The 15588-nt window shown below is 48.0% G+C and overlaps 1 protein-coding gene and 1 long non-coding RNA gene across 13 annotated transcripts in view; one reads left to right on the forward strand and one right to left on the reverse strand.

Moving 5' to 3' along the window:
• Positions 1 to 272: 272 nt before the first annotated feature.
• On the reverse strand, positions 273 to 3939 carry IRX5 (iroquois homeobox 5). Its single transcript, XM_039558204.1, is given in 5 exon segments — positions 273 to 1272; positions 1274 to 1497; positions 1500 to 1699; positions 1952 to 2357; positions 3596 to 3939. Coding segments are annotated over 5 exon segments (1419 nt in total). The 5' UTR covers positions 3845 to 3939; the 3' UTR covers positions 273 to 932.
• The window catches only part of LOC104687473, a 45516-nt gene continuing 31340 nt past the window's right edge, over positions 1413 to 15588 (forward strand). For 2 of the 12 annotated variants that reach the window (XR_002044878.3, XR_002044879.3), the window contains exons 1-7: positions 6084 to 6332; positions 6574 to 6629; positions 7099 to 7226; positions 9700 to 9760; positions 10794 to 10898; positions 11627 to 11791; positions 12010 to 12141. This is a non-coding gene — a long non-coding RNA (uncharacterized LOC104687473). Of the gene's footprint in view, positions 1435 to 2604; positions 2623 to 5872; positions 5918 to 6083; positions 6333 to 6573; positions 6630 to 7098; positions 7227 to 9699; positions 9761 to 10793; positions 10899 to 11626; positions 11792 to 12009; positions 12142 to 14110; positions 14224 to 15588 lie in introns of those variants that run through there. The other 10 variants (XR_751539.4, XR_005602890.1, XR_005602889.1 and 7 more) reach the window with 10 other exon arrangements.

Below are 15588 nucleotides of genomic sequence, written 5' to 3' on the forward strand. Positions count from 1 at the left end.
TGCTTTTGTGCGTGGCCTGATTTAAGCCTTCACCTCCGGGAACAGCGTCCCTCCCGCACCCGGCCCCGTCCCGCTGCCGCCGCCGCTCGCCTCTCCTGGCCCCGCGGGCGGCTCTCGCCTCCGGAGCCCCCCGACCTTTTAGAAACTGCCTGTCACTCCCAAAAAGTCTTCAGTGAGATCCAAAATTGAGCCCCGCGTCTCATTTAAGACGTGCTTTTATTTTTCCGCAGCTATGCACGTATCTAACAGTTGCAAAAAGAGAGTGGTTTTGATTCTGTTAAAAATCTCTTTTAATTAAATATTTGCATTTTACAAAGGCGGCTGCAGGGTTGTTTTTTTTTTTAATCTAATACGTATAACCTATTTCCTTTTTTTTTTGTCTTGTTTTTGCATTATACTTTAACTCACACCCAAGGAAAAAAAAACAATAGGCATAAAAAATTAAATTAAACTTGTATATATATATTTTAAAACTATGAAACAATTCGGAAAAAGACACAGAAATGTATATATTTATATTACGAAAACAACATTAATGCCTGTACAGTTGTCTTGATTTCATAATTTACTTCAAAGATACTGTATTATCAATTTAAATACAAAAAAGCTACATTAAATATACAGAATAAGATTTAATACAAATCTTTCTTCTTTGTGTGTGTGAGAGAGAGCGTGTCACTCGTTTGCTTTTCACTTGCTTAAGACATTTCTGGGCGGTTTCCACCCAGCCATTTCAAATAGACTCTATAAACTTTTGAAGAGGGTGGTGGGAGGGAGGGGAAGCTGGTCTTTTTCTGTTTGTTTTGTTTTTCTTTTGGTACTGGAAAAATAACTGCCAAAGCAATTTATTATTTCTCTCAAATAAATTAAAAAAATGAAAAAAAAATAACAAAACCACAGTCCCAGGAGGGGTTAGGGAGGAGAAGCCGATATTAAATGTTGGACATACCTTTCTTCAGTTCGTAAGGTGAGTCTTTGCAAAGGTCTACTTGGGACTGGCTCCTGATCATTTTAGTGTCTTTAGCCAGGCTCTCGGCTCTGCTGAGGACAGTCTGATTTAATCCATTGAAGTGGGCGCCGGGGGCGGCGGCGGGGGGGCCGCGGGCGGGGTGCCCGTGCAGGGCCCCGAAGGAGCCGTAGTTCGTGTAGCCGGGGTAGAAGGGAGCCGTGTAGTAGAGCGGCCGGGGCAGGACCGCCCCGTTGGGGAAAGGGCACTGCGCGGCCGGCGAGCGCGGCCGCGGCGGCGAGCGGGACGGGCCGCCGCCGCCCAGCACCGGCGGGGCCGGGGGGTGCCGCCTCACCGCCGGCCTCCTTAGCCTTGTCCGCCGAGGTGGCGATCTCGGCCAGCGACCAGAGCTTGGGCTTGGCGAGGGCTGCCTGCTGCGGCGAGTGGATGACGGAGGCGCCGGTGGCGGCGGGCAGCAGCGGGTGCAGGTCGGCGGCGTGCGGCGGCCCGGCGGCGGCGGAGGGCGGGCGGTACGGCGGGGGCTCCTCTCCGCCCGCCGGCGGCGGCCCGCGGCCCCCGGGCACGGTCCCAGCGGCGAAGCGCCGGGCGCCTTGTGGGGGACGGGCGGCCCGTCGAGCCGCTCCTCCGCTAGCTCTTTGCAATCCGAGTCGCTGAGGCCGCTCTCGGCCTCCCGGGGGACGGGGGACTCCTGGAGGCGCTCGCAGCCCGGCGCTGCCTTGGGATCCGCCGCTCCTGGTAGGGGGAGAAAGGACAGGGGTGGGGGGACAGCTCTCGGGCTCGCCCTGCGCCCCAAACCCGCCCACCCACTTCGCCGCCCACCCCTCGGTCCCCGCCGTGACCAGGCCCGCACCGCTGCCCGCCGGCTCCCCCCGCCCCGGCTGCCCGCTCGGGGAACAGGCCGTCAGGCCACGGCCGCCCCGCGCCGGGCCGGGGGCAGCCCCGACGGCGCGGCCGCGATGACCCGGCCCGAGCCCGCTGTCCTACCTGTGTCCGGCGTCCCGGGGTCCCCCTTCTCCTCCAGTTTCTGTGGCTCGTCCTCGTCATTTTTCTCCAGGTCGATGTTTTCCTCTTCCTCCTCATCCTCGCTGCGGTTCCGTGGGGTCCAGGTCATTTTGTTCTCCTTCTTGAGCCGCCGCCGTGCATTGGCGAACCAGGTGGAGACCTGGGTGAGGGTCATTTTGGTGATGATGGCCAGCATGATCTTCTCGCCCTTGGTGGGGTAGGGGTTTTTCCGGTGCTCGTTGAGCCAGGCCTTGAGAGTGGCCGTGGCGTCCCGCGTCGCGTTCTTGCGGTACGCGGGGTCCCCGTAGGGGTAGGAGCCGAGGGGCGCCGCGTACGGGTGGTACCCCAGGGAACCGGCCATGCCCGGCGTGTGGTCGTAGGGCGAGCCCTGGGGAGAGAGGGGAGAGCGGCCCGGCGGGCGAGGTCAGGCGGCCGCGGGGCGGCAATGACAGGGCAAAGGCAACGCCAGGGCCTGCCCGCGGCCCCTGCCCGCGCCCCGCCGACTCTCCCCCAGCGCCGGGCCCGGCCCGGCTTCTCCCCGGCTCTTTCCCGGGAGGAAGGGCCTGAGGGCTCGCCGGGGCCCGTAGTCTCCGGCCCAGGAGACCACCGGCTGCCTGCAGCAATCAGCGGCTCTGCCCCAAATACAGGAGCGGGTAAGCAAGTGGGCAGCGCGGCGTGGGGGACGACAGAGGCAGGGGGACAGGAGCCTTCCCCCCGCCCTGCGATCGCGGCAGACAACCTGCCGGGCCCAGGCGGCCGGACGGGCTGGGCCGCTCCTCCCTGCCCAGGGACGGGAGGGGGAAAAAATAAAGGGAAGAAGAGAAAAGAGAAAAAGACTATAAAAGAGAAACAAAAAAAGGGGGAGGGGGGGGGGGGAAAGGCAAGAGAAAAGAAAGAGAAAAGAAAAGGATACAGAAAAAGGGAAGAAGGAACTGTGAAACCATGCCCTAAACATAGAAGAGAAGCTGAGCAAAACTCGCCGGCTTTTTGGGGGAGCTGCGGGGCGCTGGCGGTGGCCGCAGCTCTGCGGTGTGGATGTCCCGCACCCGGACTGGCCCCGCGGTGCCCCGCGGGCGCGCACGGCGGCGCAGTGCCCTAAGTGCCCTACCTTCCCCTTCACTTCCCCGCACAGCCCCGCGGAGCAGCTCGCGGCCATGGGATTAGAGCTCTGCAATATTTAAACCTAATTATCGCCGTGCAGGAGAAAGTTGCCTGGATTTATCGCCCGGATTTCTCCCATCGCCGACCGGTCCTGGGTTCATTCCCTTTTCAATCACAACAAGTTAATTGTTGCAGAACTACGATTGGTGCTTTTTATACATATTATTTTTTTCTTTTAATAGGGAATGAAACCAGTCCCCGCCTGCCCCGGTCCTTCTCGCCCGAGCCGTGCCGGCGGCTCCCCCGCGCCCGGCCCTGCCAGCCGCTGCCGCCAGCAACAGTGTGCGGCAGCGCACGGCGGCGGTGCGGGAAAGTTGGGCGGCGAGGCGGGGAGCCGCGCTCCCTTTTGTCCCCGAGATCTCAAAAATAAAATGGGAACAAAAAGCAGGCCCGGGAGGGGGGGGCAGGCGCCCGCGGGATGCCGTCGTGCCCGGCGTGGTGCCGGCTGCCCGCGGCTGCTCTTACCACGTAGGAAGTGAAGGCGGCGGCGGCGGCGGCGGCCGGGTCGGTGCCGTACTGGAGGTGGGAGTTGTAACCCGGGGAAGGGGCGGTAAAGGCGGTAGATCCGGCATAAGGGGAAAAAGCGGAGCCCGAAGAAGATCTCCCAAGTTCATCGGTCCTGGGTCCGGAAATCACGCTGGTGCTGTACGCCGGGCAGGAATAGAGAGCCAAGGACGCAGACGGCTGGTACAAGTAACCCTGAGGATACGACATGGCCAGGCGCACACATATACCCGGGAGCCCAAGGCGCCGGGAGGGAGCCGCCGCGCTGCCGGGTTGGGGCGGCTGCGGCCGGGGCTTCGCGGGCGCCTCTCCGCCCTCGCCCGCTGGGCAGCGGCGGCACCTTGCTCTGCGCCGGGGCCGCTGCTCCGCTTTCGCCTGCAGCCGGGCACCGCTTCCTCCTTTTTCTCCCCCCCTTGCTTTCCCCTCTTTCCCTCCCCCCCTCCTCTCTTTCTCTCTCTCTCCCCCTTGCACTGGGGGGCTTTTTTTTTTCCCCTTCCTCCTCGTTCTCGCTTTCCGAAGGGTCCTGCCAAGATGCTAAGTTGGAAATTGCAGCTCCTGACGCCTTCAGCACGGCCCGGCGAGGCTCCTCCTTCGCGGGGTGTTGTCAGTGGAAGGACTGGCAGGACCCCGCTGGGCTGCCGCGGCCGGGCCCAACCAGCGGGAGGGCTCCGCGCTTCCCTGGCCCTCCCCAGCGCTCAGAGGCTCAAGTGCGCCGGCTCCTGGATTGCAGTCACCTCCGAGCCATTTAAGATCAGCTCCAACTTTCTGCATGTGCTAAATACCGTGCGGAGCCGCGCTGCGCCGGAATGCAAGCCAATCAGTATATGAAAAAAAAATAGATCTTTAATAAGATTTATTAGCCGCCCGGCTCCCCCTTGCACAGCCACCCCTCCTCGTGCTCTCTGCCCCTGCCCCTCCCTCCGCTAAATCACTGGAGGTGGGATATACGGCGGAGTGCTGCTGATGCTAGTTTTGATTTCCTTAACAAAAAAGGAGATTTTCGTCGGGGAAGAGCCGCAGCCCGGTCCGGTCCGGCAGCGCTGGGCTGCTCGGCCGGTCACTCCCGCGAGCAGGGGCCGCCTCGCCGCCGGACCTGTTGCGGCGGCTGTGCGGCCGGAGCGGCGGTGGGGCTCCGGCCAGGAGCGGGGATCAGCTTCGTGGGGCTCGGATTTAGTCTCTCCCAGCGCCGGTCGCGGGAGAAGGGCGATCCGGAGGGGAGCGGAGGGGGCTGAGATAGGTCCGCAGACACCGCTCAGAGCGAGGGTTTGCCCGCGGATCTAAGGAACACACAGAGTATCCTCTCCCCACCCTCGGCTCATTGAAGGGTCGAGGCGAAAGCAGATTAAAACCATATGAACTGGGATAAATCCCTGCCGATCAGAAGATGTAATCTCTTGTGATTCCACCAGATAGATTTCCCAACAGAAACATATCCCGATTTATTCCCTTCTCGCATTTTTTTTCCCTTGCGGTTGAGGAAAGGAGCTACTCCAGCGGCCGCGGACCCCCGGCCATCGGGACCCGCCATGCCTTTTGCGGTTGAGGGAGGGGGCGATATCATTAGATTTATCATTTTAGAATTGATTTTATTTTGTAACTTTTGCATTTTCCGACCCTGATGCTCTCGCCGCGCTCCTCCGCGGGACGTAGCCGGCGACGCGAGGAGCAGGGGTGTGTTTTAAAACGGGCAGGCCGGGGCAGGAGGTACCCGTGTCCCCGTCGCGACACCGACGCCGCCCCGCTCCCTCCCTCCCTCCGTCTCCGGGGCTCCGTCCCGGCGGCGACATCCACAGCCCCCCGGCTGGGCGCAGGCTGGGACTTGCCGAGCGGCCGCGCTGCAGGGCCGGGGCTGCGCGGGAAGGGCCGGCCGGGCAGGGCGCGCTGGCCCCGCTGTCTCCGCGGGGGACGCGGCAGGACGGAGGCCCGCTGGGCGGGCGCTGCCCGCCGTACAGTAGAGTAACCTACCCTGCCCTGCCCTGCCCTGCCCTGCACTACAGTACCCATCAGGCCGCGGCCCCGCCAGTCCCGCCCCCGGCCGTCCCGGCGCATGACTGGCTGTCCCCCCGCCGGCGGCGGGCGCTCCGCTTCTTCCACGGGCCCGCGGACCTGTCCCTCAGCGCGGGGTGTGGAGGGGCGGTGGCAGCTCGGGCGCGGTTGCGGCGGAGTCCGGAGGCGGCGCTGACAGGACGGCGCGCGGAGGCGCTGCGGGCCGCGGGGCCGCCCCCGGCCCGGACCAGCCCCGCTGGGCTCAGCACAGCCCGGCCCGGCCCGGCCCGGCCCGAGGTGAGGGAGCGGGGCCAGCGGGGCCCGCGGAGCCGCTCGGGCGCTCGGAGGCGGCGCTGCCCCGCCGCGGGGGCGCCCCCTGACGGGCGGCGCGGGCCGGCCCCGCCGCGCTGCGGGTTCGGCCCCGGCCCCGCGCCGGTCCTGGCGGCGCCGGGCGGGACCTGGCGAGGCCACGCCGGGCTCGGCTCCTCCTCGGCGCTGCTGCCGAGCCGCGCTTGGTCTGGCCGTTCCCTCTATCCTCTTGCACCCCCCTCGCCCCCCTTTTGTTTTGGTTTTTTGTTTTTTTTTTTTTTTAATTTAGTTTTTTAATGTGCGGTGTGCAGAATTTCGTCTCTTTAAACTCTATGTGGTTCTGCCCCGGTAAACGGGACGGGTCCATCCCCGGCTCGCACGCTTACATGCTCAATCCACACAGGTGTGCACTTTCATCAGTTTTCAGCTGCACGGTGTCACCGGTATTTGTCCCCGGCTTAATTTTAGCGATCGCTCTGGAGCACTGCATTTCGTTTTCCACTCAAAAGCTCTCTGTCATAATCCTCTGACAATCCCCCTTGTTCGGGGAGTGAGATATCATCTGGTCGAGTTTTATACATTTAACATTCATTTTATATGTGACTAGAATAACTAACTGCTTTTCCGTGCTCCTTTCTTTGTAGGAAGAAGCAGAAGTTTTAACCATCTTCCCATGGCATCTGACTTTTTTGAAGAGGAGGTAAGGTTAACATCATGTAAAATTACCCTCTTTATTTCTGATGTTCCACTAATCTTTCTTCTGTAGGCATACATTTTGGAAACTGTGGTGAGTTCATGCATACTTTCATGCATTGCAACATGATACCAGAGCTGATTAATAAACCGTAGTGATAGGACTCTTATGCCATCAGGATTGTAAGTGCCTATCAAACTGACATTCTCACTGTATTATGCTACTTTTATATTCTTTGCAATTTTAAAAGAACTGTAGATAATTATTCAAGATCTTGAAACATTTAGTTTATAGTTTTATCGCTGTGGTTGTCACCTTCACTTTATATCAAATTTGAGACTCATTTCTTAAGGATGTCTCTATTTTCTGCTTTATTTGCACACTGATAGCTCTACTGAATGACTAGTCACAGCAGCCTTTTCCTCTGATAGCAGCATATTAAAATGTGAAAGCCTAAGACTAATCTGCTTTACAGGACTTTTCAGCCATTTGATCGAAGGGAAATAAGAAGTTTGTTTCAAGACTCCTATGTTGTTCATTAGTTCTGTTAACAAATGTGGGGCTTGAGAATACATTTGCTACTTCTCTTCATTTTTGGTGAAGGTATGTGCATTTGAAGGTATGGATGGATTCTTGGTGTCAGGAGTTTGTGTACTTTGCAGCTGCCAGTGAAACTATATCAGTGCAAGTTGATATTAAAATTCTGGACTTTGTATATTTTTCTCATAATTTTTTGGAAGATAAATTGTTAATGTAATAGAGAAAACACTTGCCCTTAAAATCCTATTTAACAGTGGGAAGGATTTACAGGCTGCTTATGCGCTCTTCACTTTATTTAAATTCCAGCATGTGAATTTAGATTCCGCTTGTATAAATAAATAATTAGAATCACTATTTTTGTAGCTTTCAATCTGATGGGCTGATCCCACAAAGCTGTTTAAAAGGTCTTTGGTTAGTTTAGTAGTTGGACTCCAGCAGGGTTTTTGGCATGAGAGGAACTTGGATTTGAGATGACTGCACAAAATGTAGCAATATTTGAACTTGCATATTTGTTTTTCTACATTGATTTCTTTTGCATAATTTCGTTGAGGGTGTGCAAATATGTGTGGTACAGCATAAAATGGCTTAATAAATTAGTGCATGAACGTACAGTAGGGATCAGCTGAGAATATTTTCTTTCTGGGAGGTTAAAAAGAGGCAGGATGTTCCTGAAAGTAACAGCAAACTATATTTTAAAAGTACAGCTGTTAGTAGGCTCTAACTGTAAGTGGTTTGGTTCCAGGTGGCTTGTAGTGAATGGAGTTAAACTTGGCTATCTTGGATATGATACACCTTAATTTAATTAATTTAATAGCTACTTTCTGTTGAAACTTTAAAATCTAACGATCCTGTTTTTATTGCAGTCTTTAAAGATCTAATCGTTCTCCTGTGTGTCTGAGATGTAAAACTTAGTGCGAGGAGAGGCAACAGATTGGTTCCGTCATGCGATTTTGTTGGGTTTTTTTGAGAGTACTTAAAAGATTATGATGGATAATGCTGTCTTGCCAAAGAATGCCGACACAGGTGTTCATCATTATCTTAATTAAGATCCTGAGAAAATGTCATCTTTCAGCATGAATTATGAAGGGAGATGCATTAGGAGATCATTTCAACTTTTTTTTCTTTTTACAGGGGTAGATGAGAAGGAGGCTGTTTTGTCGAAACCTTTTTGATATTTCTTTATCAGAATACCTGACCTTAGACACTCAATAATTTGTTTCTCCAGTTCAATTTGTGACTATATTATCAGGAGATCTGTATGTGATGCTAAAGGGAATCCTCTTAAAGAAAAAAAAAATTAAAAAGTATTTCCCCTACAAGGTATCTTGTTTCATTTAAAGCTGTCCTATGAAAAAAAAAACTGTGAGACTCGGTAGTGGAAATTGCTGCTGGAAACATCTGAGAAGAGATGTTTTGTACAGTATATTTAAAAGTATTAACAACTCATAACAGAGGAAAATAAATACATGTGAATATTCATTTTTTAAATTAGGCACGAAGAGAAAAGAAAATTTTCTTTCTCATCTTTGCACTATCATAGAAGTAAAACTAATTAGCTTGCAAAGAGGAGGGAGGGGCCTGTGTCTTTGTGTGTTAAATCAATACATTATTAACTGGGTAAGAGCTAAAAAATCGCATGTAAAATATTGGCTGTAAAACTTAGGGGCCCTTTCCCACCAGACACTGCTTCCCTCAGGTGCAGTGCTGGGAGTTCCAGGGTCAGGCAGCGCAGTGGAAGTGCCAGTGTTTGTGGCTCTCAGCCTGGGTGAGGGGTCCCTGAAGGAGCTCTCTGGGCAAGACACCCTCAGATGCTCTGTTGTTTTTTCTGCCTGGGCTTCTTTTGCCTGAGATGCTCCTTGTTCACACTCTCTGTGTTTGTGGTCTGAGAGCGAGGTGTAAACTCGTGAACACCAAGAACAACTCTTCCGTCCCTAGCACTTGGGTATTAGGTAGCTTAGAGTTTTGTTTTTCTCTCCAAGCCTGTCTATGTTAAATCTCTTCTTGTCTGCTAAAAGAAAACCTGATTATCAGTTCCAGTCTTTTCTTTTTTTTAAATTGCTTCAGCAAACCTTTTTAGTGTGTGGAATGAAATACAGAAGTGCAGCTGACAAGCCTTTCAAGCACCTAGTTATTGTATTGAGCATGTAACTCCAAAGATCTTGACAGTATCATGGGAGAACCTGAAACTGTATTTCAGTTTCCTTGAAGTTTCCTGTAATTAACTTAAATGCCATTATTTGCTTGAATTTGTTGGCATAGTATGGACTAAGTTAAGAATGTCTTGAGGGTTTATTTTACTTACAGTTCCATGGACATATGCAGAAAATAGACCCTGAGTAAAAAATAAAAAACTGCTCTCTTTCATGTCTGAAACAAGTTTTTCACTTAAAGCAAGCCACATCTACTGTTAGTTGGCTCCTACAGCAAATGAGGAGCAGCTCAGTGGGAAGGATGGCTGTGGCTCCCTGTGCCGTTTTATGGGATGTACATGAGCCCATAGCTTCCCTCATGGTGGCAAATTCTCTTTTGCCTGCAGGTGCTGCAGCATGGTTGGAGCTCCTGTAGCTGTAACCTGGCCTCCGGTGTGAGTGTTAGAGGTGGGTGACTTAATAGCAGTGTTGTGTTCCAAAGATTTTGTTCTTTATCTGCTTTACTTACATATATTTGCAGTCTTTATGACCAGTGTTTGCAAGAGCTCAGCAGTACCTCTCTGAAGCATAAAGCCAGGTAGCCTTTCTGGCCTTACACCCAAGGAATTCTTTATCATTTCCAGGGTTTTATTAATATTAGAGCTTTTTAGTCTGTATTCCTTAATGTCGGTAATGCAGATGTAGATGATTCTTGAAGCTGATTTTTGCAGATTAATGTGAATGTATTTGTAGAACTAGCATTTTTTTTTTATTATTATATAAATCACTGCTTGAGGAGAAAAACAAACCGGTTGGACCTTTCAAGGTGAATATGGATCACCATAACAGAGTTTACTGTACTAATGAACATGTGACTGATGACTCTCCTGCTCTTCCAGAAGGAGATGCACCTTCCTGAGCAATTTCTTTTTTCCCCAACAGAGCAAAAACGAGCTTTTTCTTTTCGTAAGCACATATTTTTTTACAGTATTTCTTAGCATTTCTAGTGCGGATCAAGAACACAGCATTTACCTCTGAAATATTCTCTGATGACATCTACAGAAATTTTCCTGCCCTTCAGATTTAATTTTGTGTAGAATAATGCATGGTATAATATGTAGGTCCTGTGTTTTCAATCAAGCTGTGTTAGGTAACTATGCTCTTCTTTCATATCCCAGAGCAAAGTATCAATATCCAGATGGCAGTGTGCTGGGATAAAAGATAGCTACAAGCTTGGCTGCTACTCTAAAGACAAGAACTAACATTTTAGCCTGTGTGATAAATAAAACCGAGGTTGAGACTCTCAGCGTATTGGAGTTGCACTAAATAATTCTACAGTGCTGTTTATTACTGGTTTCATTGGACAATATGCAGCTGTAAAACCTGCTTGAAGCTTTTATTAAGAGCACTCTGTCATTATAAAAAGGTGCCTACAACTTCTTTATGATATTGGCAGTGCAAGAATTACTTTGTTTGTGCTGACTTTCTGGCTTTTATCTAGGAAGGACCTTGCTGTCTCCCAGCTCCTCTAGGCATTAAGTTCCATGAATGTCTCTTGGGAAGAGGACAGCTCTGTAGAGCCTAAGTTTCAAAAGTAATTTTAAAGGTATTTTTTTCCTTTATGCTTTTTCTTAAGTTTATTTCAGTATTTGATTTATTGTTTTAGTTAAAATTCTGCTGATATTTCCTGTAGTATACACTGTGTTGCTGTGTCCCTAAGTAAAACTTAAGCTGAGGTCATCCAGGTAGTTCTTTGAGAGGGTGGAGGCTGCAGAAGGGTGGAGAGACTTTTAGACTGGCTGAGAAGGGATGGGAAAACTTGGTAGCAGGCAAGGGGCTAGACCTGGGTTTGTTTTCTTCTTGCATTTCTGGCACATCCTATGACCTAGATTTGTTCATGTAACCTCAGCCTCAGTTTACCTAACAGGAGCTCTGCTTGTCTCAGAAATGTTCAGATGTAAAATGGTGTTCGTGCTTGTATAATTTTTAGACTGTTGTGCTTTTGACCAAGAGCAGGTTATTAATGCTGTTACTGGTTCATTAGCAAAATGCCATTAAACTTTCACATTCCTCAGATCTTTGATTTCCATCGGCACCTGTTTGTGGTGTGCCTCTTGGAACATGCATGGTTGAACATCATCCAGTGGGATGTGATACTAACACAGTGTCTGTGGGATTTAACAAACGTGCTGGATCAATGGGTGAAGAAACCCTTGCATTGCTCAGTCTGTAATCCTTGTTTGTCAGAGAAACATGCTGTCTGAATTAGTGACAAATACTGAATTTTTGTTCCATCCCTCATTCTCCATATGTCCCTTTTTTTAATCTTTATAGATTGCATCCTAGAGAGAAGCAGTGAGGCCCACTGTAGGGAGAATGAACCCAGCAGTCCATCCTGTCCTGTGCCTGCCTGAATATGGGAAGAGACCTAGTACAAAGCTGGAATGCATCTGGGCTTGCAGTCTTTTTAACCATATTAAGTCCTGTTCAGAGTTAATGGTAAGTAATCTGCTGTGAGTATGATATGATTCATTAAGCAAAGCATTACAGTAGGGGCACTTTCCTTTGTGGTGCTGGGTTCAGTCACTTACAAAATGCAGAATTAATGTTTCCAGATACGTCAACTTTATTCCCGTTCCTGTTGAGAAAGTCACGCAGTGCAGGTGACAAGAACTGTAATAAGTATGTTCTTTTCTTTCTATTTTTGTCCTCCCCAGATGAGCTCAGTGAGATGGTCTCAGCAATGCTGAAGAAGGGAAGAGCAGAATTGGAAGGCAGGAGCTATTTCGAAGCAGGATTCTTCATCTTTCCGTAACGCCCAAACGTGAAGACTTTATAAACTTCATTAGGTAGAGTATTGCTAATAGTGTAATATCAGTAATGTTGCATGGTGTAATATGGCATTGCTATATTGTTTGGTGATTGTGTGGAGCTGCATTAAGTAAATGAACATATGCCAGTGACTTAAATGAACATTATGAGTGAGAGCAGTAAATGGAGAAGGTGGGTACTAGAAGAAATGTTAGTAGCTTTCTTTAAGCCAGTGTCTTTTTTTTTACAGCTGTTTCCATAACCAGTAGTTGTTTTGTTTCTTGATAAAGATGGAATAAAAAATATCTTTTCATTCAAAAAATTGAATCTAGTTCAACTTCTTAACCAGAAAGACTTCACGGTCCTACTAGCTGTTAGAGCATCTTAATGCTTTGTCCAGCAGGAAATTGCACTCACAGTGCTGACCCATAAACATCTGCAGTGCAGTGGCATGTGCTACTCTTGCTCCTCAGGGCTTGTGAAATGTCTGCTGTGGCACAGCCCTCTGTGACCTCTTGCTTTGAAGGATGGAATTCGTGAGTCCTTTTCTGTCTGGAGCTTGTGGGAGCTCCCTCCTGAGCCCAATAGTTCTGAAATACTGCAAAAAAAGATCTGACAGTGTTGTCTGGGAGATGTGACTGACTTAATTGTTATTAACATTTATTAAGTGCCTTACAATGGAGTGGAAGAGCCATTGCCTTCATTTTTACAAATAGGAGAACTGGTATGTAGGAAGAATGAATCTCTTCTATCTTCTGCAATTCTTGACCCACCTAATTAGGTGATTGTCGCAAGAAATGAGAACCTGGCTCAGGGGAATGGCACAGGCGGAAGCTGCCGACGCGTTCCGTACACGCTGCTCTTCTCCCTCACACAATGGCTTAGTGTAGTGAGCAGGGCTTCCCTCTGTGAGTGTCACTGGGCCAGGGAGGAGATTTGAAAGGGCTGAGGAGCCTGAGGCTGTCTATTGGATTGCTTCATTATAGATCTCATCCAGGTAAAAAGTGGGGAGCTGCAACTCGTTTCTAGGAGCTACTCTGTTTCTTAGCAATTCCTCACCCACTGCCTCCTCCCGCTTCCTTTCGCTGTGGAGTGGCCTTTCCCCACAATAAGCTGATTCTCTTCATGGCTGATATTTACACTTACACTTAGTTAGCCTCTAAGGCACTAACTGCTTCTTCTGGCCTAAGACTTCAGTTTCTTTTTTTTTAAATAATTTATTTTGCTAAGAAAGAGAATCTGTCCAGCTGTTACAAACAATAATGGTTTTGATGTGTATCAATAAAGAGTTAGAGATGTGTGTTTTCCATGTAGAAGATAAAGAGACTTAAAGCTTGCATTAAAGGAAGGCAAACCTGGGAGAGGTTTACTTAGATGTACAATATGCCCTATTCTTTCATTTTTACAAACAGCATTAAGGGATTTTTTTCAAGAAAAGAGAAAATAATTTAATGTTTTTGATTGCAATTTTTTCTTAGTCTCACAGTTGTAAGATAAATATTCAGAATTAGGAGTCGCTAAGGTTAATGTGATTAAAATTAGTATGTGATAACGGGCTCTGCACATTAAAGATTAAGAGCTCAAATTACAGACTCCAGAGGGAAACACTCCATGAGCATTTCTAAATTTTGTTTGTGCAAGAAATGCAGGCTTAGGCCTATGGTTGCAGTTACACAACAGTTTTATCCTGTTTTATCTGCAGAGAATTCTTTTAAACACTGTAGTGTTGTGGTGAAAATGTAGTGAGGTGGGGGGACAAATGAGGAAATAATTTTAGTCTAAGTGTTAGTGTTACTCCATAAAAATAGATTAGTTTTACACAATTTATTCACATGTACAAAGGTCAGTTTATAGCATTCTGAATGCAGTAGTTAATTCGTTATGTATAAATTGATCCTTTATACTGATGTAATTCCATATACAACATTTAATCTTTGAATGCAAGTTGAAAATATTTTAGCAATTAATTTATGTAGGTTATGACTTTCTTTCCCATGTACTTTGCAGTGGTTCCTACCCTAAAGTTGAGTCAGTGTGTGCTTAATGAAAATTAGATGTGAAATATAATATGTAGAAGACAAAGAAGCATTGAAGTCCTTATTGCTCTTAAAAAGACAAAGGTACCTCAGATAATTCTCCTTTCTTAATCTCTTAAGAATTTGATACGTAATTCTGTTATGCGTGATTTGGAGTGAATGAAAAATATTTTTAGAAGTAGTATTAGTACCAGATATTATTTCTCACCTTTTGTGAAGCATAGTTTGGTTTTAAAATTTGTAATGCTTTGCATTTTGAGAGGCTAATTTATAGGCAGTCTTCCACTGGGAAGGAAAAGCACCTGGGACGTTAGTGGAGGGGCAAGCCTTGTTGTTATATCTGTGAAATTCGCTAATGTTGCAACCATTGAAATAAAGTGTTTGTTTACATAACAGCAGTGGCATTTCTCCTCCTCTTCCTTGTGGTTTTGTCCAACTAGATGTTATGAGTGGCAGTTGCAGTGACTGCTAAGTGTTTAAATGATGATACCATTATGTGAAGTGATTTTGAAATGAGAGATTCCAGCCAAGAATTACATCTGCTCTCATCTCCTTCAAATCATACTCTCTGGCTGTGCAGATTATGATTGATTTGTTTGTGACAGATTGCAGGAAACAGTCATTGATTTTTCAATATTTTACCTTAAAATTATTTACAGTTGTAACCAAGGGGAGGTATTTCCATGGGCTGTCAGCCCCTGAAAGACTGGGATAATATTCCCTGCTCCCTGACAAGACAAATTACCCGTAATGAGTGCAGTAGCTGAAGGGTATACTTTTATTTTAAAATATGTCAATAACCCAGTGACTAAACGAATATTGATTCAGCATAATGAAGCCTGAGTAATGTGAAAATGAGCTCTTCAAGGAGCATGGTAAAGACTTTCTTTTTAGCTTGTAGCAAGAAGCTTTTCATTCTTTACTGTTAGGTAGTTGAAATGTGCAGTCTTAAACAAATCATCCTTAAACATTAGTAATATGTGGAATAACGTAACAAAAGAACTTCAGTGGATTTTTATGTTTTTCTTTTTGTTTTTCCTCCAAGTTCATGTTTCAGTAGATCAAACGCTTAAAGAGGAAAATTCAAGTTATCCAGGGCAGAGATAGAATTACTATTGGTGTAAATGTCTTTTGCAGTAATATTCTCTGGCTTGCCTAATGGCATTTTTAATGTGGATTCTGAATATGAGAATGGAAATATATCTAAATAAACTGTAGATTTAATTTCATATTATTGACTTCTTGACATACTGATGTGTTTTCTGTGTGATCAGCTAATGTTCTTGTCCTTCAACAGTTTAAAATGGCTGGTTTATGAGCACCTAGATATACTGTGTTATAAAACTTAGTTACCCTAATGCATGTTTTTCTTTCCATAACATGTAACACCGCATGTTTTTTACCAAATGAGAATTCTCAAGCAGTAATTCATTTAAATTACAGTAATTT

Source organism: Corvus cornix, chromosome 11 (genome assembly GCF_000738735.6).
Source record: "Corvus cornix cornix isolate S_Up_H32 chromosome 11, ASM73873v5, whole genome shotgun sequence".
NCBI lineage: Eukaryota > Metazoa > Chordata > Aves > Passeriformes > Corvidae > Corvus > Corvus cornix.